The sequence below is a fragment of the Physella acuta genome, unplaced genomic scaffold, assembly GCF_028476545.2.
Source record: "Physella acuta isolate Inbredline_101_S28 unplaced genomic scaffold, ASM2847654v3 ptg000969l, whole genome shotgun sequence".
NCBI lineage: Eukaryota > Metazoa > Mollusca > Gastropoda > Physidae > Physella > Physella acuta.
The window spans coordinates 545,910-568,975 of NW_026732486.1; the positions used below are offsets into that span (position 1 = coordinate 545,910).

The 23,066-nt window shown below is 37.7% G+C and overlaps 3 protein-coding genes across 3 annotated transcripts; all 3 read left to right on the plus strand.

Moving 5' to 3' along the window:
• The first annotated feature begins 711 nt into the window (after nt 1-711).
• LOC131954024 (uncharacterized) lies at nt 712-4,200 on the plus strand. Its single transcript, XM_059317505.1, has 3 exons — nt 712-723; nt 2,180-3,112; nt 4,171-4,200. Exons 1-3 carry the CDS (start codon nt 712-714, stop codon nt 4,198-4,200), a joined length of 975 nt encoding a protein of 324 aa, XP_059173488.1.
• Nucleotides 4,201-8,266: 4,066 nt separating this feature from the next.
• Nucleotides 8,267-9,382, plus strand: LOC131954025 (uncharacterized). The gene has a single exon (XM_059317506.1). It carries the CDS (start codon nt 8,267-8,269, stop codon nt 9,380-9,382), a length of 1,116 nt encoding a protein of 371 aa, XP_059173489.1.
• Nucleotides 9,383-18,066: 8,684 nt separating this feature from the next.
• LOC131954026 (type-1 angiotensin II receptor-like) lies at nt 18,067-19,164 on the plus strand. The gene has a single exon (XM_059317507.1). It carries the CDS (start codon nt 18,067-18,069, stop codon nt 19,162-19,164), a length of 1,098 nt encoding a protein of 365 aa, XP_059173490.1.
• The last annotated feature ends 3,902 nt before the right edge of the window (nt 19,165-23,066 follow it).

A 23,066-nucleotide genomic window follows, 5' to 3' on the forward strand; every position in this document is an offset into this window, starting at 1 on the left:
TCGCCAATTTATGCCCGCCATTAATTTTCTTTATGTTTAGTAATTCAAAACGAATTTATTAGGCCATTAACTTTTTCCAACAGAGGACTAGGTTCCAACATGACCAATCTGTACTACTGGCAAAAACATGACAAAAACAACACGCTCATAATTTGTTTGAGTACTTTTAGCTGTACACGAAACAAAAAAGTTACAAAAATTACGGACATGAAGGTTTTTTTTTTTTAATTTGTTTACCGACAAAAGTTTCAGAACAATAACAATGTAGTGGGATGGAATGAAGATTGAAAGGGTATGGCAATTATCAATTGGGCGAAGTTGTTCAGTGTTATATTTATAATAGACAAATAATTTTTGATTTTGTGGTCGTTGTTTTCGTCTGGAGGCAATTACATTTATTTGATTGAATTTAATATGCGGCCTAAGCTTTGATTTGTTCAAATATAGTCAGTTTTGGCTTCTCCACCCATCGGAATCTGTATTGTGTCGCCGGTATCAGACTGACTTGCCGGTCACCGTGCCGTTATAAGACTTGCCGCCCACGTATCAGACTGACTTGCCGGTCACCGTGCAATTATTGTATTATGTTACATTATATACACAAACGTTTTTAGAAATTATCTCTGTTGAAGTTTCTAGAAGGTTCCAGAAATAAAAACGGGTAAAAAAACTAGTAAATGTCTTGGTTACTCGATCTCTATCGTTAAGGCAATGGCTAAAGAGGTTTTGTTTTGTAATGATGCACTAAAAAGTAGAAAATAAAGGAGTTTCTTTAAATATTTAATAATACACTACTATTTAAATAACTATAAAGAAAAGCGTGGGTCTCTTCCTAAATATTAGTACATGTATCCAATAGATAATAAAGTGACCCACGCTTTTCTTTATAGTTATTTAAATAGTAGGGTATTAGTGTATATTTAAAGAAAAATGTTGGTGAATTATTACATTAAAGCTTGTTATTAAAACGTTTTTATGATTTTTTTTTTTAGTCTTTTATTTTTCGTTGATGCTCAGGGCGAGCTGGTCAAATGGCTGGACAGTCTGGCCGACTTGTAAAAGGCGTAACCTAAGAGCCAGATCTGACCTCACGCAATTGACACAGGATCCAAATCTGACCCCTAGGGATGGACCCAGTAACCAAATCTGACCCCTAGGGATGGACCCAGGAAGTCTCCCCCCCCCCCCCAGTGCTACACACCTATAAATCTCACCCCACTGTCGGACTCTGACACGTCGGGTCCTGTTAAGTTGTGGAGACAGCTCCAACACTAAAACCTGCAGCACAAAATATACCACGTTCTAGCTCATCAACAGAATGTAGCGTGTAGATATAGAATCATAAATGTAGGCACAATGTGGCACACTTAGAGCTTAACAAACTAATAGTTATTCACTGCACGTTGAAACTGTATTTACCCAAGAACATTTGGATATGTAATTTTTACTCAGTGACACAGACTTTAGAATACGAGTGTAGTTTTCTGTAGTGGTTTTAATATTATTGGATTGACTTTAGACAAAGTAATTTCGATAATTTAATGATATTTAAGTTAAACAGCCGGCACGTGTAATTAGCTAATGACATGAGATTACATTTTGTCATACCATAATTGGACATTAGTATGTAATTACCGTTAATTTGACATCATCATCCCAGCACTAGAGAAAATTATGGAAAATTAATCTTCTCATCATCACCAGAAGCCGCCCAATTAACTTGCTGTTTCAGCACTTGGACTAAGTCTGGCGTTTCACTAATTGGTTCGTGCCCACCAGCTAGAGACTTCATTGATCATCTGTGGGGAGGTAATTCTAACTGAGGATGTCATTACATTTATTTCTAGAATATACATCTAGATCAAATATCTCCTGGCCTGTGATTTTACAGCTAAGAGGTTAAGAGTTTAAAAACTTGGGTTTCTATGAGCAAAGTGTCGAACTTCATTATTCTCATCCGTAAACCTTGAAAATACCCACAAACTTTATCTATGAGTATGTCTACATCAGCATCTAACTGGAATGTTGCATGACATGTAGACGAATAGATTTTTGTTGTAAGATAAAATTGAACTTAATTCTTTCCTACTTTGTTCAACTTATGAGCTGCAGTTTTTAACGAATGTAAATGTACTGAGGTTTAAGGCTGATCCTGACTTGAACCATTTTAAACATCAAGTTTGTTCACAAGTCTATAGAAGCTGATGTTAAGCCAGATGTAGAAAAGTCCTATAAGAAAACAAATATCAGAGCAGAGAAAATCTACTTAGAGTTGCTACAGAGAGACCTGAACAAACTGCGTGTTTGTAAATTAGAACCTGTAGACTGTGGCACCATGCTGGAGTTGATGGAACAAAACACAAGCCTGGAGGCAGGTGAAGTAGAGCAGGGGCTGATGGGCTACGACGTCTTCCAGGTGATTATCCTCTTCAGTATCGTCTTCTCCGACATCGTCAGCCCTCTCGGCATCGCCTTTAACGTCATCAACATCATCGTCTTCGTCAAACTCGGCCTCCACGAGAGCACCAACATCACGTTCGTCAGTCTAGCCGTGGCCGACATCTGCATACTGCTCACGTTGCTAGGCTACAGCGTCGTCTTCAACCCCCTCGTGCTCACGTCTGCCCCGAACTTCGACATCATCGACGCAGTCATTTATCTCATTCTTGGTTGGCCGAACGTCTTGTCAACCCGAATAGCGGGTTGTCTGACGGCCTTCATCACGTTTGAGAGGTTCCTTTCTGTAGCCTGGCCGCTGAAAGTGAAGACCGTCATCACAAGGTCCAGCACCGTCCTGTTCTCTCTGGGCGTCTACATCTTCTCCGTCATCTACTCCATCCCCATGTTCCTGGCCAACAACATCGGCCCCAGGTTCAACTCCAACTTGAACCAGACGGTTGTCGGGATGATCATTGCTGAGGACAGCGCCATCCTAGAAGCGGTGTCACGTGGTGTAAACACAGTCGTTGAATTCACATCGTTCACTTTGGTGATCGTCTTCACGTTTGGATTGATTCAGTCGTTTGTGCAGACGATAAAATGGCGGCAAGCAACGTCATCCGCGGCCACAAGCATAAATATGTCGACACGCGACCGGAAGTTGGTCAAAATGGTGATACTGATTTCCTGTGTTTTCATTGGTTGTTCTCTTCCAGTAGTAGTAGCAGACGTCGTGATGCTGTTGGTTACAGACTACAGCGTGATCGGAAAAGAAAAAAATCTATTTATAGCATCCTGTTATTTATTTTTTAACCTAAGTTCCATCAACTCGACCGTAAATATTTTCATCTACTTGAAAATGAGCACGAAATTTAACCAAACTTTCTGGAATCTTTTTGTCTCTAATAAAAAATAAAGAGATTCCGAGAGTGGTTAATTGATTTATCTGCAGTGAGACTACTCGGCAGAGATCTGTCGTTGGCCTTGACATCTTGACGTTAGTTCACGCTAACAGAATTAACTTTACCAGATTTTTGTGTCTCTAGTCCCACGAGTGTCACCTCTTGACGTGTGTAAGCTACAAATCACCTGTACATTACCTGAGTACGCGGGATGGTGAATAAAATATAAAATGAAAAATTAAATGGTATTTCAGCATACCAAATTTTGAAAATTAGAAAACACATATTTCTAGAGTATTCACTTGTTACAAAAACTAATCGTTTTTCAAGATGGTCGCCGTTTCCATGGCAACCATGTGTTAAGAAGAGTCCCTTATACATGCAAATATTTTCCCATAAATACCTTAAATTAGATACACGAATAAAGTTTTAAAAAGGCTTATTAATTTAAAAAAAAAAATCCCGTTTTTTCCCCGGAGCCTATACATAAACCTCACAACACTTAAGCTACAACACTTTTCAAATACAGAGGTTCTATTGATATTGAAAACATTTCAAGTGTCAGTTATCGTGGTTCAAATTTTCAAATGTCATTCATGGTGGTTCTTGGGATATCATATTTTAGCTTTATTTTGTCTGTGTTTGTATTTTGGTTATGATTAATTGTGATTAGGGTTAAGTTTAGAATTAGGGTTCGGTTTAGGATTGTGTTTTGATTTCTCAAACGTCTATATTTGAATATATTTAATTTAAAAAGTAATATATTTCATAAACCCGGGCATCGACCGGCATATACAGCTTAATGAACACACGTCACACTCCTTTACAGATAGGGTTTTCACAGAGGCCAGTGCAGTGACTTGCCGGGACAGCTAGTGTTAAATAAATACTAAATAGGTAAATACACAAGTGTATAAATAAGAAACTAAAAGCACCGGCGTTGAATCCAGCACAGAATATTTAAATTATGAAAACCTAAAAATCACGGAAATGAGGTCGCCTACATGGCCTATACGGGAGCCGGACGTTTTCCCGAATGGACACTTGCCCGAATGGACACTTGCCCGAATGGACACTTGCCCGAATGGACACTTGCCCGAATGGACACTTGCCCGAATGGACACTTGCCCGAATGGACACTTGCCCGAATGGACACTTGCCCGAATGGACACTTGCCCGAATGGACACTTGCCCGAATGCGACAAATGCCCGAATGGACACTTGCCCGAATGGACACTTGCCCGAATGGACACTTGCCCGAATGGACACTTGCCCGAATGGACACTTGCCCGAATGGACACTTGCCCGAATGCGACAAATGCCCGAATGGACACTTGCCCGAATGGACACTTGCCCGAATGGACACTTGCCCGAATGGACACTTGCCCGAATGGACACTTGCCCAAATGGACACTTGCCCGAATGGACACTTGCTCGAATGGACACTTGCCCGAATGGACACTTGCCCGAATGGACACTTGCCCGAATGGACACTTGCCCGAATGGACACTTGCCCGAATGGACACTTGCCCGAATGGACACTTGCCCGAATGGACACTTGCCCGAATGGACACTTGCCCGAATGCGACAAATGCCCGAATGGACACTTGCCCGAATGCGACAAATGCCCGAATGGACACTTTCCCGAATGGACACTTGCCCGAATGGACACTTGCCCGAATGCGACAAATGCCCGAATGGACACTTGCCCGAATGCGACAAATGCACGAATGGACACTTGCCCGAATGCGACAATTGCCCGAATGCCACTTGCCCGAAGGCCGTTTGCCCGAAAAATGTAAATCTTAAATAAAAAAATTATATTACCAAATAAACATTCTTAATCAATTCAAGTTTTTAATTTTGATATTCAACACAATACTAAGCGTAAAAACAAATTTGTTTATATTTAAAAAAATTAACTTTTATTTTTTTCAAACATGAGAAATTGCTTTAAAAAAAAAACAACTACTTTATTCTTTAATAAATGTAAGATGATTTTGGCGGCGATGTCTTTACATTCTTTTATGTAAGTTTTGAAAAATATGTTTGTACACTTTTTATATAGCAAATACAAATTAATTAAGAATATCTGCGTGTTAATATATTATAATAATTATTTTCTTTTCATTTTTTGATAAGATGTGTATTGTTTATCCAAATTTCAAATTTAAATTGTTTACGAATGACTATCTGGTAATATAAAATGTTAACATTTTCGGGCAAACGGCCTTCGGGCAAGTGGCATTCGGGCATTTGTCGCATTCGGGCAAGTGTCCATTCGGGCATTTGTCCCATTCGGGCAATTGTCGCATTCGGGCAAGTGTCTATTCGGGCATTTGTCGCATTCGGGCAAGTGTCCATTCGGGCATTTGTCGCATTCGGTCAAGTGTCCATTCGGGAAATCGGCTTACGGGCAAACGGCATTCGGGCAAGTGTCTTTCTGTAATTTGTCGTAGACCCGGCCTATACACATATTTCAAAAATTTAAAAATATAAAATTTCATTGAATTTATCTAGATAGTGAGCAAAAACCTTTCCATTATTATAATGCACCATTGTTATAATGCACCATTGTTATAATGCACCATTGTTATAATGCACCATTGTTATAATGCACCATTGTTATAATGCACAATTGTTATAATGCACCATTGTTATAATGCACCATTGTTACAATGCACCATTGTTATAATGTAAGAATGAACCCGAGCCGTTCATAAAAGACAAATTCCATCTGCCTGCAGCAGATATACTTTGATATATATATATATATATATATATATATATATATATATATATATATATATATTTATAGATAAGGCTACAACTAAAGATATTTGCTTTAAGGCGCCATCCGTAGCTCGGAATATCTGAAAGCAGATTTCTGCCCTTTTACAACACACGTGGCCATTCTAGAGCGTGAAAGCAACTGCAGTCTACAGACGACAGCAAACTGGTCAAGCGATGGCTTCTTAATATTGTTACCTTCCCTTAGTTTCCAATCGTTTAAAACTCTATTATCTACCCATAATAGCTTTTACTAACTTTTTTTGTGCTCTAAGATTGTAAACGTTCGTCGTCGATGACACTACAACTAAAACTAATAAACAGGGAGTGATCTCCCCTAAACTTTCTCGAATATTCTTATATAACTCGAAATATAGACATGATTTTTAACTACTTAAACTTTTAAAAATAGAATAGAATCTCGTAGAAAAAAGAATTACGCACCAAGCGAACGCCAAAACAAAATGTGCATAATAGTGCGCAATATTATTAGTACTTTATTAATTTACATGCGTTTTTGAGAAAACGAAAATAGCATAAATTAGTACTTCCGGTACACGGAAATTACTCAAAATTTGACAGAAGGTAGAGATATAGATCTTTTACTTACATGTGAAATTTCATTTATCTATCTGAAATAGTACTCAAGTTATATGCTTTTGAAAAATTCAAAGTAGGAAAAGTACCACTTCCGGTTGTCGGAAATCGCTCAAAAGTTGATATGGATCTACGATTTTGATAAGATACTTAAATATTAAATTTCATCAACCTAACTGTAACGGTACTCGAGTTATCGTGTTTACACACAGACAGACAGACACACACACACATACACACACTCAGACATACTGACAAGATTGCAAAATTATGTTTTTCCGTATCAGTGAGGTGTAAAACGTCGAGATTTGTAAAAATCTCGATTTTTTTTTTTTGCACGATTACAAGACTTTCTCTATACTTCGTATATACGAGAAAATAAAAATTATGCGTATATCCCGAGTTAAAATCCCCCGTTGTTTTATATAAGAATATGCGTAAATTACTACTTCCGGTCAACGGAAATTACTCAACATTTTACAGAAGGCAGAGAATGAGATATTTTACTTACATGTGATATATAGAATTTTTATCAACCCAGGTGTAACTGTACTGAAGTAATCGTGTTCACAGACACACATACACACACACATACACACACACACACACAGACATACGGAAAAATTGCACAACTATGTTTTTCCGACTCAATGAGGTGTAAAACGTCGAGGTTTGGGAAAATCTCGATTTCGATTTTTTGCATGATTACAATACTTCCTCGATACTTCGTGTACGAGAAAGTAAAAAGGGCTAGGTCCACACTTAAACATTGAAAGAAAATAAATCTGCGGTAACCTGAAGCAGTAAGCTGCCGCATTAAAGATTGTGATAGTCGGCTCTTTAAAAAAATGTTTACTTCTACAGAGTATTCACCTCTGTTACTGTAACATCAGTTTACCTTCTTGTACTTCCGGACATTGAACCATATATGTCAGTCATTACTGGATTAAATATTGCTTAACGCCGTCATTAGATAATTACCTGAAGCCTTTAATTAACAGAGTTTAATGATTTTAAAATTTTGTTCCGATGAAGCGTGTTTTTCAGTGCCCCAGGGAAGTGTGTAACATCGCTAATTAGGTTTTTGTCTGCACGCGGTACAACCAATCATTTAATTACAACACAATTAGCGTCCGTGATTTAATTAAAAGAAATATTCAAACGCCATAACGTCTTGAAAATAACGAATTGAAAATTGAGAGTTATTAATTAGTTTAATTATTTTAGAATGTTTATGTCTTTTGATCATCGAATTGCAAACTATAATTACTGCCGCAATAATTACTATAAATTTAGGTAGGCCTATTTTTTATTTTTGGATAATGACACGTGACTAGGGGGCATATGTATAAATCAATGAATGTTTGCTCAATTTAAACGCTGAGTGCTGGTCGTAGTGTTATCTACAAATTCGGTATTGAATTTTGTTTGAGTTTTCATGCACTGAAAACTTCACATTCAAGGCATATAGGCTACCTCACCAGAGAACAACATTTGAACAAAGCTAAATTGTGCGTCATACAAATACCAGATACAAAATGGCTGGAACTCAGAACACCAGTAGCACGTCATCAGATCTTTGGCCAGAAGAACTGGACACCGCTTTGGTCAGCGTCTCGACGTGTCAGACGATAGTTCTCGTCAATATAATTCTCTCCAGCATCGTCAGCCCGTTTGGTATCGTCTTTAACATCGTCAGTATCATCGTCTTCATCAAACTTGGCTTTAACGAGAGCACCAACATCTCCCTCGTCAGTCTCGCTGTTTCCGACATCGCCATTCTCCTGACGTTGGTTGGTCTCATGGTCAACAACAACCCGATGGTTGTCCAGTCAGTCGCGAGCTATGACATCCTGGATGCCGTTAGCTACATTGTTCTGGGTTGGCCGAATGTTCTGGCAACCCGGATAACGGGTTGTCTAACAACCTACTTGGCATTTGAAAGGTTTGTGTGCGTGGCCTGGCCCCTGAAGGTGAAGGCACTACTCACCAGGAAAACAGCCATAAGATTTTCTGCAGGGCTATTTGTCTTCTCAATGGCCTACTCGGTTCCAATGTATCTGGCCAACAGCATCGGTCTGAGGTTCAACCCCATGTCAAACCAAACCTCTGTTGGACTTATCGTGGCGGAAAACAGTGACGTTCTGGAGGGCGTGTCCCGAGGTATAAATATAATCATCGAGTTCACGTCCTTCACCCTTGTCATTGGGTTCTCTTTATGTCTAATCTATTTTTTGAATTTGAACTCAAAATGGAGGCTCCAGACTTCTACAGTTTCTAAAAATAGCCAGTTTTCAAATCGTGACCGGAAGTTGGTAAAGATGATTCTCTTGGTATCCATTGTTTTTATTGGTTGTTCTCTTCCCAACGTTACGGCTGATGTCGTCATACTTTTGGTCAAAGACTACAACATCAAAGGCCGTGAAAGATTTCTATTTATAGCTACAACCGCCACATTTTTCAACGTGACCGCCATCAACTCTAGCATCACGATTTTGATCTACCTGAAGATGAGCTCCAAGTTTAGACGAACCTTCTGGGCCATGTTTTCTATGGGGAGCAGACGACCAGGTCCTGCACTAGAAACATTGCCACCAGCTGGTCGTGTCACATCCAGTCAACAGAGGAGCTCGAGTTTAAGATACACAGACTAGAACTTGTCACGTGATCAGGTAGCAACAGGAAGTCACTTCTGACACCTGTTTGTTGCTTCTAAACAATAAGGAAAGTTGATTCGAAATGTAAAATCTACCTGTCTTAATAATAATTTCTGATAGAAGGTTTGAGTGGGGGATTAAAAGAACTGTTCAGATATTGTTAGGATAGTTTATGCAGCACAGTCAGCGTATCTGTAACTTCACTTTTCATTACCAGAATCATATTTCATTAAAAAAAACGTTTTAATAACAAGCCTATAGATGCACTAAAAATATTAAATAAAGGTAGAAAATAAATTATACACCACCATTTAAATTACTATAAAGAAAAGCGTGGGTCACTTTAGTATCTATTGGATACCTTTACTAATATTTAGGAACAGACCCACGCTTTTCTTTATAGTTATTTAAATAGTAGTGTATAATTTATTTTCTACTTTTTAGTGAATAATGACATAAAGGCTTGTTTATAAAACTTTTTACAAACTTTTATTTAACTCCATTCCTCGTCAGTCTGTCTGTCTAGATCGAAACGCCCGAGTGAAATTTCGGACGCTTCTAACTGACAGATTTGTTTCAACGTTGGCATTTGGGTCAAGACATGAAGACAATGCAACATGACATTAAATTTGACTTAATTTTTTAAGGAATGAATTTAATTTTTTTTTCCAAATTAGTAGGCTCTCTCATCCAACTAATCCGCACTATTAGACACGCGTCATCACGTTCATTAGGTGCGCAATGGTTTTTAGTTATACAACATTATTGTAAACTAGCTGCATCCCGTGCTCCGCCACGGTAAATCTTTTTAAAATATACCAACTTTGGAACAGAACAAAACAAACAAAAACACAACACAAACACAAACAAAACACAACCACAACCACAACACAACCACATTACAACCACAACACAATCACAACACAACCACAACACAACCACAAAACAACCACAACACAACCACAACACAACCACAACACAACCACAACACAACCACAACACAACCACAACACACGGTAAATCTTTTTTAAATGTACCAAGTTGGGAACAGAACAAAACTAAATACAACACAAACGAACGCAAAGAAAAAACAAAAACGAAAAAACAAACACAACACTCAACATAAACTCAATTTAAATGTAATCATAAAGGCATATTGCTCACAGTCTATCCCGTAGCGCCAAATCGCGCCCTTTCCGAGCGCCGGCGGAAAATTTCGATTTACACTCTCCCACCTCCCTCAAACTTTCGATTTCCACCCCCCCCCCCTCTCTTGCTACGCCTCTGTTATAAAACCCCTAGCTTTTCCGCAAATAAATTAAAGGCAGTATTTAGAATATCCGTGTTTTACCGACCATATTGCACTTTATAAATTCATGCATTTTTTTCAGTACTTTTAAAAATTTACAATAAAGTTTCATGACTAAAACCATTGCGTACCTAATGAACGTGATGACTTAATATAGTAATGGAGAATAGTTGATTAAAAATTATAATTAGTAAACAGTACATTCAGTGAATAAAATAAATAAAAGATAGCCTTTTATCAATCAATGCTAATAATAATATTCCAACAATAATGTACTCTTACACGTCTGCATAATTTGCATTCACATTTTGCTAATTATATTATTCCAACAATTATTCCGTCTTGCAGATTTTGCATTCACATTTTTAGCGTGAGTTCAATTTATCTTTGAATTACCTCCATTGGCAAAATTACTAAGCAGTTTAATTAAATTTTTCTACCGTACTGTTATTATGTTATTAATATGTATCCACTTTTTCTGGGAATATTAACGAAAACGATATTTGACATTGATCCTTTAAATATGTTTTAGCAATGTGCGTGTATTTAATATTCTCTTTACGTTATGCAAAATTGTACAAACAGTGGAAATTATAAAATAGCTCTATGCCGTTATATAAACAAACCCTACTCTAATACTTATAATAAGACACTGCGGTGCACTGAAAAGCACTGCGTGGTGCGAATGTTTACTTTTACGGTTCTAAAAGCTATAGCGATGACAGAAGGAAGGACTGACACACGCTCAGCCCGCTTATATTATAGACTAGCTGCATCCCGTGCTCCGCCACGGATCTTACCAACTTGGGAACAGAACAAAACTAAACACAACACAAACGAACGCAAAAAAAAACACGAAAAAAACGAAAAAACTAACACAACACTCATAACATAAACACAATTTAAATGCAATCATAAAGGCATATTGCTCACAGTCTAGCCCGTAGCGCCAAATCGCGCCCTTTCCGGTGATTTGCACCCCCCTCAAACTTTCGATTTGCACCCCTTCCCCCCCCCCCGCCCTAAAACCTTCGATTTCCACCACCCCCCTCGCACATTTTTTACAACCCACTTTGGCGCCCCCCAAGGTCGGCACCCGGGGACATATGCCCCCCCCTCGCTACGCCTCTCCTATAAAACCCGAAAGATAGAATAATAATTAGAAAACAGTATAAATAATAGTCAGTATCTATAATATATACAATATTTCACTTTATCGATTCACGCATTTTTTTTCCAGTACTTTAAATTTAAAAAATTTACAATAGAGTTTCATAACTAAAACCATTGCGCACCTAATGAACGTGATGACGCGCCTATAATAGTGCTGAATAATTGATTAAAAATTATAAGTAATAAACAGTAGGGCCTACATTCAGTGAATAAAATAAATAAAAGATTGCCTTTTATCAATCCATGCTAATTATAATTTTCTAACAATAATTTCCTCTTACACATCCGAATAATTTGCATTCACATTTTGCTAATTATATTATTGCAACACTAATTCCTTCTATGACGAACGTATATTTGCATTTACATTTTTTATTAGCGTGAGTTTAATGTATTTTTAAATTACCTCCTTTGTCAAAATTAGAAAAGAGTTAAATTAATTTGATTTTTCTACCGTACTGTTATTATCTTATTAAAATGTATCCACTTTTTCTGGGAACCTAAACGAAAATGATATTTGACATTAATCTTTTTAATACGTTTTAGCAGTTTGCGTGTATTTAATATTTTCTTGACGTTATGCGAAAGAGTAAAAACCGTGGCAATTATAAAATAGCTCTATGCCGCTATATAAACAAACCCTACTCTAATACTTATAATAAGACGCTGCGGTGCACTGAAAAGCACAGCATGGTGCGAATGTTTACTTTTATGGTTCCAAAATCTATAGCGATGACGGAAGGAAGGAAGGAAGGAAGGAAGGACTGACACACTACCAGCAGCGTTATATTATAGATTAAAAACATTTAAAGTAGTTATTTAAATAATAGTGTACAATTTATTTTCTACTTTCTAGTGCATTATCACATAAAAGCTTTTTATTAAAACGTTTTTATGAATTTTTTTACAAGCTTTTATTTAACTCACTTCCTCTGTCTTATTTAAAGTACTGAAAAATATTTCATAAAGCTAAAATAGCTTTGGTAAGGCGCTTGCGGATAGCCGGCCAATAATTTATTACCACTGATACTGTCCTTACGTTTAAATAAAATACAGCGAACTTAGATCAACACATTCCCTCCCCACCACCACCTCCAGGGGCAAAACTAACCGTGGATATAAGACCTGGCTATTCGGTAAAAAGAAATTAAAATTTCGTATGAGCTGCCATTTAAATTTTGTGTTACAATTTTACATAACTTAATGAATATCTGTTGGTTGAGTGAGCTCTAGGCACACAGCGAGATGTCGAGTCTATCATTAGCACCACCAATTAGTGAGGCGATCTCAACATCAAACATAATCTTGTGGAGCTACAAGTTAGCCAGCCAGCCATGCTACAACTTAGCCAACCGGGCATGCTACAAGTTAGCCAACCGGGCATGCTACAAGTTAGCCAGTCAGCCATGCTACAATTTAGCCAGCCAGCCATGCTACAAGTTAGCCAGCCAGCCGGGCATGCTACAAGTTAGCCAGCCGGTCATGCTACAAGTTAGCCAGCCAGCCAGCCATGCTACAAGTTATCCAACCGGTCATGCTACAAGTCAGCCTGTCGTTCTGTATTCAACCAAACGTGTCGCCTTGTTTGACCCAAGTGTCGGTACAAACGGTTCATGGCGACTGAAAGATTTCTCACCTCATGCTGTGACATTGGTAAAAGGTTTTACTCTTGTTTCTTGTTTAACTTGCTGGCAAGTTATTTTATCAATCCCAGTTTTGAACCGGCCCATGTAGAAGTTTTACTCTTGTTTCTTGTTTAGCTGGCTGGCAAGTTATTTTATCAATCCCAGTTTTGAACCGGCCCATGTAGAAGTTTTACTCTTGTTTCTTGTTTAGCTTGCTGGCAAGTTATTTTATCAATCCCAGTTTTGAACCAGCCCATGTAGAAGTTTTACTCTTGTTTCTTGTTTAGCTTGCTGGCAAGTTATTTTATCAATCCCAGTTTTGAACCAGCCCATGTACAAGTTTTACTCTTGTTTCTTGTTTAGCTGGCTGGCAAGTTATTTTATCAATCCCAGTTTTGAACCAGCCCATGTAGAAGTTTTACTCTTGTTTCTTGTTTAGCTTGCTGGCAAGTTATTTTATCAATCCCAGTTTTGAACCAGCCCATGTAGAAGTTTTACTCTTGTTTCTTGTTTAGCTGGCTGGCAAGTTATTTTATCAATCCCAGTTTTGAACCGGCCCATGTAGAAGTTTTACTCTTGTTTCTTGTTTAGCTGGCTGGCAAGTTATTTTATCAATCCCAGTTTTGAACCGGCCCATGTAGAAGTTTTACTCTTGTTTCTTGTTTAGCTGGCTGGCAAGTTATTTTATCAATCCCAGTTTTGAACCAGCCCATGTAGAAGTTTTACTCTTGTTTCTTGTTTAGCTGGCTGGCAAGTTATTTTATCAATCCCAGTTTTGAACCGGCCCATGTAGAAGTTTTACTCTTGTTTCTTGTTTAGCTGGCTGGCAAGTTATTTTATCAATCCCAGTTTTGAACCGGCCCATGTAGAAGTTTTACTCTTGTTTCTTGTTTAGCTGGCTGGCAAGTTATTTTATCAATCCCAGTTTTGAACCAGCCCATGTAGAAGTTTTACTCTTGTTGCTTGTTTAGCTGGCTGGCAAGTTATGTTATCAATCCCAGTTTTGAACCGGCCCATGTAGAAGTTTTACTCTTGTTTTTTGTTTATCTGGCTGGCAAGTTATTTTATCAATCCCAGTTTTGAACCGGCCCATGTAGAAGTTTTACTCTTGTTTCTTGTTTAGCTGGCTGGCAAGTTATTTTATCAATCCCAGTTTTGAACCGGCCCATGTAGAAGTTTTACTCTTGTTTCTTGTTTAGCTGGCTGGCAAGTTATTTTATCAATCCCAGTTTTGAACCGGCCCATGTAGAAGTTTTACTCTTGTTTCTTGTTTAGCTGGCTGGCAAGTTATTTTATCAATCCCAGTTTTGAACCAGCCCATGTAGAAGTTTTACTCTTGTTTCTTGTTTAGCTGGCTGGCAAGTTATTTTATCAATCCCAGTTTTGAACCGGCCCATGTAGAAGTTTTACTCTTGTTTCTTGTTTAGCTGGCTGGCAAGTTATTTTATCAATCCCAGTTTTGAACCGGCCCATGTAGAAGTTTTACTCTTGTTTCTTGTTTAGCTGGCTGGCAAGTTATTTTATCAATCCCAGTTTTGAACCAGCCCATGTAGAAGTTTTACTCTTGTTTCTTGTTTAGCTGGCTGGCAAGTTATTTTATCAATCCCAGTTTTGAACCGGCCCATGTAGAAGTTTTACTCTTGTTTCTTGTTTAGCTGGCTGGCAAGTTATTTTATCAATCCCAGTTTTGAACCGGCCCATGTAGAAGTTTTACTCTTGTTTCTTGTTTAGCTGGCTGGCAAGTTATTTTATCAATCCCAGTTTTGAACCAGCCCATGTAGAAGTTTTACTCTTGTTTCTTGTTTAGCTGGCTGGCAAGTTATTTTATCAATCCCAGTTTTGAACCGGCCCATGTAGAAGTTTTACTCTTGTTTCTTGTTTAGCTGGCTGGCAAGTTATTTTATCAATCCCAGTTTTGAACCGGCCCATGTAGAAGTTTTACTCTTGTTTCTTGTTTAGCTGGCTGGCAAGTTATTTTATCAATCCCAGTTTTGAACCGGCCCATGTAGAAGTTTTACTCTTGTTTCTTGTTTAGCTGGCTGGCAAGTTATTTTATCAATCCCAGTTTTGAACCGGCCCAATGTAGAAGTTTTACTCTTGTTTCTTGTTTAGCTGGCTGGCAAGTTATTTTATCAATCCCAGTTTTGAACCAGCCCATGTAGAAGTTTTACTCTTGTTTCTTGTTTAGCTGGCTGGCAAGTTATTTTATCAATCCCAGTTTTGAACCGGCCCATGTAGAAGTTTTACTCTTGTTTCTTGTTTAGCTGGCTGGCAAGTTATTTTATCAATCCCAGTTTTGAACCGGCCCATGTAGAAGTTTTACTCTTGTTTCTTGTTTAGCTGGCTGGCAAGTTATTTTATCAATCCCAGTTTTGAACCAGCCCATGTAGAAGTTTTACTCTTGTTGCTTGTTTAGCTGGCTGGCAAGTTATGTTATCAATCCCAGTTTTCAACCGGCCCATGTAGAAGTTTTACTCTTGTTTCTTGTTTAGCTGGCTGGCAAGTTATTTTATCAATCCCAGTTTTGAACCGGCCCATGTAGAAGTTTTACTCTTGTTTCTTGTTTAGCTGGCTGGCAAGTTATTTTATCAATCCCAGTTTTGAACCGGCCCATGTAGAAGTTTTACTCTTGTTTCTTGTTTAGCTGGCTGGCAAGTTATTTTATCAATCCCAGTTTTGAACCGGCCCATGTAGAAGTTTTACTCTTGTTTCTTGTTTAGCTGGCTGGCAAGTTATTTTATCAATCCCAGTTTTGAACCAGCCCATGTAGAAGTTTTACTCTTGTTTCTTGTTTAGCTGGCTGGCAAGTTATTTTATCAATCCCAGTTTTGAACCGGCCCATGTAGAAGTTTTACTCTTGTTTCTTGTTTAGCTGGCTGGCAAGTTATTTTATCAATCCCAGTTTTGAACCAGCCCATGTAGAAGTTTTACTCTTGTTTCTTGTTTAGCTGGCTGGCAAGTTATTTTATCAATCCCAGTTTTGAACCGGCCCATGTAGAAGTTTTACTCTTGTTTCTTGTTTAGCTGGCTGGCAAGTTATTTTATCAATCCCAGTTTTGAACCAGCCCATGTAGAAGTTTTACTCTTGTTTCTTGTTTAGCTGGCTGGCAAGTTATTTTATCAATCCCAGTTTTGAACCGGCCCATGTAGAAGTTTTACTCTTGTTTCTTGTTTAGCTGGCTGGCAAGTTATTTTATCAATCCCAGTTTTGAACCGGCCCATGTAGAAGTTTTACTCTTGTTTCTTGTTTAGCTGGCTGGCAAGTTATTTTATCAATCCCAGTTTTGAACCAGCCCATGTAGAAGTTTTACTCTTGTTGCTTGTTTAGCTGGCTGGCAAGTTATTTTATCAATCCCAGTTTTGAACCAGCCCATGTAGAAGTTTTACTCTTGTTTCTTGTTTAGCTGGCTGGCAAGTTATTTTATCAATCCCAGTTTTGAACCGGCCCATGTAGAAGTTTTACTCTTGTTTCTTGTTTAGCTGGCTGGCAAGTTATTTTATCAATCCCAGTTTTGAACCGGCCCATGTAGAAGTTTTACTCTTGTTTCTTGTTTAGCTGGCTGGCAAGTTATTTTATCAATCCCAGTTTTGAACCGGCCCATGTAGAAGTTTTACTCTTGTTTCTTGTTTAGCTGGCTGGCAAGTTATTTTATCAATCCCAGTTTTGAACCAGCCCATGTAGAAGTTTTACTCTTGTTTCTTGTTTAGCTGGCTGGCAAGTTATTTTATCAATCCCAGTTTTGAACCGGCCCATGTAGAAGTTTTACTCTTGTTTCTTGTTTAGCTGGCTGGCAAGTTATTTTATCAATCCCAGTTTTGAACCGGCCCATGTAGAAGTTTTACTCTTGTTTCTTGTTTAGCTGGCTGGCAAGTTATTTTATCAATCCCAGTTTTGAACCAGCCCATGTAGAAGTTTTACTCTTGTTGCTTGTTTAGCTGGCTGGCAAGTTATTTTATCAATCCCAGTTTTGAACCAGCCCATGTAGAAAGTAAACCCTTGCTAGCCAACAGATATCTATAAACATGACGCTTTTATCTGTATCAGTACATGAGATGACTATGTAAAACTTCTGAGATTAATGAGCTTACAGAAGAGTATTATAATTCACGAGACATACTAATCCTAGTGTAAGAGTAATTACACAAATAAAAACCATCACAATAGTATATCTTTCAATTACATTTTATCTAAATGTAGTTATTAAAATATTGTCTATATTTATCGAATTAAATGTCGTTAGTCAGATTATTGTCAGTATTAGTCAGAGTATTGGGTTGCCAACACTATGATTAAACAACAAAACAGGAGTTCACTACCCTACCATAACCCTACCACTACACCAAGGATCGATGGATAAATTTCATGTCTAGGCTCTAATTACATTGGTGATCTTTGAGTGTTGACATCAAGTTACATGAATTAAGTTAAAATATACACCGAGAATTGTCTAAATTTAGTTATTAGTTTCTTCTAACTTTAGTTTAACTTTAAAACATGAAAGAAATCTTAGATGCCTTTTGTTTACATTCAAGTTGACAAAGCTTGAAAAATTGAATGTACACAAGGTGTAGAGATGAGACGTGTCAGGGATATGGTGGTGGTTGTTGACAAGATGACCTCACTGAGCGGTGACGGCCTGACGATGACCACAGAGGGTCAGCCGGGGTTGATGGATGCAGACTGCTATAGTCTTGTCGTCATTTTCTCTTTCATCTTCAACATCATCTTCTGTCCTCTAGGCATCGTTTTCAACATCATCAACATCGTCGTGTTCTGTACTCTTGGCTTTAAAGAGAGCACCAACATTATCCTGGTCAGTTTGGCTGTGGTGGACATTTGTATTTTGTCCACGTTTGTTGGCGTTTCATTAAACTTGTATGTAGGCGTGACTTCGGCTGTAACACTCGATGTCCTTGACGCCGTTACACTACTAATTCTGGGTTGGCCCAATGTGGTGGCAACCCGAATATCAGGTTGTCTGACAACCTACCTGACCTTTGAAAGGTTTCTGTGTGTGGTCCTACCACTGAGGGTCAAGACAATCTTACAGAAGAAAACGGCCTTGACATTTATCATAGCGATGTGTCTATTCTCGATGGCCTACTCGGTTCCCATGTATCTGGCCAACAGCATCGGTCTGAGGTTCAACCCCATGTCAAACCAAACCTCTGTTGGACTTATCGTGGCGGACAACAGCGACATCTTGGAGGGCGTGTCTATCAGTGTAAATGTTATCATCGAGTTGATAACTTTTATTCTGGTGATAATTTTTACATTTGGGTTGATTTCTGCTTATTTCAGGACAACAAAATGGCGACAGAAAGTATCAGCTGTTTCTAAAAATAGCCAGTTTTCTAGTCGTGACCAAAAGCTAGTGAAGATGGTTCTATTAATATCCGTTATTTTCATTGGCTGCACTCTACCGTCTGTTGTTGTCGATGTCGTCGTCCTAGTGGTCAGTGATTACAACTTAAAAGGGCGGGAGAAGTTTCTATTTTTAGCCACAACTGCCATATCGTTCAACTTTATTTCTCTCAACTCTGTCGTCAACATCTTCATCTACCTGAACATGAGTTCTAAATTTAGAAGAGTTTTCTGGGTCAAGTTGTATTTTGGAAATGTTAGCAAAAATAACAAAGACAAACAGAAAAAAATGGAGCATAGAGGGTAGAACTGGACATCGTCCAGTCATTCCATCTTCTAACAACTGGACATCATAGAGCCATTCCATCTTCTAACAACTGGACATCATACGGCGAATTAGCCTTGAAGTTATGAAACAACTTTGGGTCGAGGTTTACTTGTTGAGTAAAGTTATATTGTGTCGTCTGGGGATAAAATATTTTACTTGACGAAATGATGTGCAAGTCATACGCTAGAGAAGATGGTGATGTGTTCGTCGTTACAATTGGTAGATAAAAAAATCAGTGGAAATAAAATCACACGAAAGACTCGAAGAAAATAAAATCACAAGAAAAAAAATCACAGGAAATAAATTTGCAGAAAAATGTCAGATAAGTTTTTGCATGAAATTTGTTAATAAATATGTTTATTTACAATACTCAAATACACAAATATGTCAGGAATTTTTTAAACACTAGCCATCGGTACCCGTTTCATTTGCATTATAGGCCTATATATTTTAAAATGTTGAACTTGTTTGAGAAAAAAAATTTATAAAATAGTTATTGGTTAAAACGCAATTTGCATTACTACGCGCTGAACGATATTAGTGACAAAGCAAGAAATAACTAATTAGCTAAAAACGCGACACATTTAACATAACACAGGCAAACACTGATTAAGTGACTTAAATGATTCCGTTAAAAACTCGGCTATTCCACGGTATTCTTCTTGTTTTTAAAGTGATTTATTTTTATTAGGTTTTTATGAATAGATCTATACATTTAAATGAAATAGCTCATTTCTTCATCGGTAACCATACCATATTAAATGCACTCGCTGATTAAGAAACTTAAAAGATTTCTTTTAAAACCCGGCTGTTCAATGGCAGTTCTGTTGTTTTAGTCTTTTAAAAACACATGGGTCTGACCACACTATCCCTTCATAGGCTAAAAAGTCCCGCCAAGTCCCGATAGGCAACTTTATTATCAACATATAAAAAAAAAACAAATTGAAAAAAAAATTAAGATTAACTTGGTGAAGAAACTTAACTTACGCGAATAGCCCTATTCTTTTAAAGTACAATTCTATAGCTAAACAAAGATTTCTATAAAATAATTAAGGCCTGAAATAGTTAATTATAAAAATTTATTATGGGAATAGAATCTAGAGTAGATCCAGATTTTAGCGTCTACATCTAGTTTTTTCCGTAGATCTAGTCTAGATCTAGAATCGAGATCTAGATCTAGATCTTTATCTAGAATCCAAATAGATAAAGTAAAAACTTTTAAAAGTTTAGGCCGAGAAAATCGTATTGTATACATTTCATAGCGTACATAGCTCTAAATCATATTTGAATGAAATAGTTCATTTCTTTATTTTATTCTAAACTCGGAAGATGACGTCATTAGTTTCGTGCTCTTTTTTTAGTGTATACATTAAGTGACGTTATTGCTAAATGGGCTCTTGTCCCAATTATAAACATTTTTCCGGTTGCATAATTAAAATTGTTTTTCTACATTTGAATACGCCTTTATTTTTTTTCTTCTTTAAATAAAATGTTGGTTTTACATTTAAAACATCTACCATATTATTTTCAACCAAAGCCCGTATCAAGTCCTCCATATATCGCTGCAGATTTTGATGTGATATCCGGCGAAAATATTTTGCGGACAGAGAGAGAGAGAGAGAGAGAGAGAGAGAGAGAGAGAGAGAGAGAGAAGTGCGCACATGGGCTATTATATATTAGGATTGTTACATTTTTACTTTCTCGTATATACGAAATATAGAGAAAGTCTTGTAATCTTGCAAATCTCGACGTTTTACGCCTCATTGGTACGGAAAAACATAATTTTGCAATCTTGTCCGTATGTCTGTGTGTATGTCTGTGTGTGTGTGTGTCTGTATGTGTGTCTGTAAATACGATAACTTGAGTACCGTTACAGCTAGGTTGATGACATTTCATATGTAAGTATTTTATCAAAATCTTAGATCCGTATACACTTTTGAGCGATTTCCGATAACCGGAAGTGGTACTTTTTCTACTTTGATTTTTTTAAAGCCTATAACTTGAGTACTATTTCAGATAGATAAATGAAATTTCACAAGTAAGTAAATGATCTAATTCTCTACCTTCTTTATAATATTGAGTAATTTCCGTTGACCGGAAGTACTAATTTACGCTATTTCCGATTTCTCAAAAACTAATGTAAATTTATAAAGTACTAATAATATTCCGCACTATTATGCACATTTTATTTGGCGTTCACTGGTGTGCAATTATTTTTTCTACGAGATTTTATTCTTTTTTTTTTTTAAGTTTAAGTATTTCAAATGGATTAAAATTCATGTCTATATCCCGAGTTCCCATCCCCTGTTTTTTTATATAAGATTATTCGAGAAACTTTAGGGGAGGTCACTCCCGGTTTATTACTTTCTCGTATACGAAATATAAAGGAAGTATTATAGTCGAGCAAAAAATCTACGAAAACAGACTAGGTTAAAACATTCGATCTAATAAAGCGGGAGTGATCTCCCTATAACTTTCTCGAATATTCTTACATAACACTACGGGGGATGGCAACACATCTGTGCTCCGGGCAACTGGGTGATGTCGGTGGCATGGTTGCCAAAAGACGGCCCTTTGGTTGGTGTAACGGTACCATGGGATATTTGATGTGTCACATTCTCGGCAGTACCGCCGCTTATTTTCTGCCAGTAGCCATGTTGCCGTAACAGCTGCGGGCAGCGATCTGGCCCCTGGTGACCGTTGTTGTCGTCACTGACACGAAGCACGTCCTGCTGTTGCGACTTAGGAATCACCACACTGCAACAGACGTCACCCCACCCCCTACCCTAAACCTCCGTGCAATCAGAAACCTGTGACCCACCCCAACAAGAAACTTGTCGCCAGTGTGTTGCTGCCCTCGCTGCCACCAAATTTAACATCTAACGGGGTGCGGGTGGGGGAGGGTATCCTATTCTACCTGCTGGACTATAAATATACCCTGTGTTTGAGCAGCTGTTGCTAAACCCTGAACGGTTAACTCGTGACCTTCATCTGGATTGTAAAAACTATGTAGTTAAAGAATGACATAACTGCATTACATGAAAGAGTCCAATCTTTATTTAACACACACACACAAATGTCTACTTAAACTTAGATCAATAAAAACCGAAGGAAATGTAATATTAATAGTACCAACAACGCATCAGGTTACTATGTACTAAGTAAATAAGTGAAAGACATACAAGAAATAAAATAAATATAAATATGTAACGAAATCTGGTCTACATTGGCTTGAGATATAATTCTAAAATATTAGCAACATAAACACAGTCAACATAAGATAACGGAGGTAAACATTAAAATATAAGAAGTGTAGACAATGAAGCTGGGACACACTTCACAATCTAGACTAAGACTAGCTGTTGACTGGATGGAGGCGATACTACACCTCTGGTCAGCCGGTATAAAAAGGTGACCCAACACTCGTCAAGACTTCTTAAATAACGGTCACTATAACAGTCCGTCGGCTGTTGCAGAATGACGTCAGAATGTCACACACACAGACACACACACACACACACACAAATCATTCGAGCCAAACAAAGAACGTAATTACTGGAATGACAAAATGACAATTTCTGTCTTGTAAATTCTTTGTGAATTATTTTGTTTCTATGATGTAAAATTGATTTTCTTGTTATTCGAAAATTTGCTTTCTTCATCTCCGGAGTTTCTTCAAAGGCATTTTTTGAATAGCTGTACCTTGCTAAAACAACTGGAAATATTTCTTGCTGTTTTCATGCAGCAATTGCATTATTAATCAATTAGCGTCAACAAAGGAACAACTGGATTTATTTTTTTTACTATAACATTCATGTCATGCAACAATCGGTTCGTAACTCAGGCTTGTCACAGTGGTGATGACATTTATGGTGGAGGGG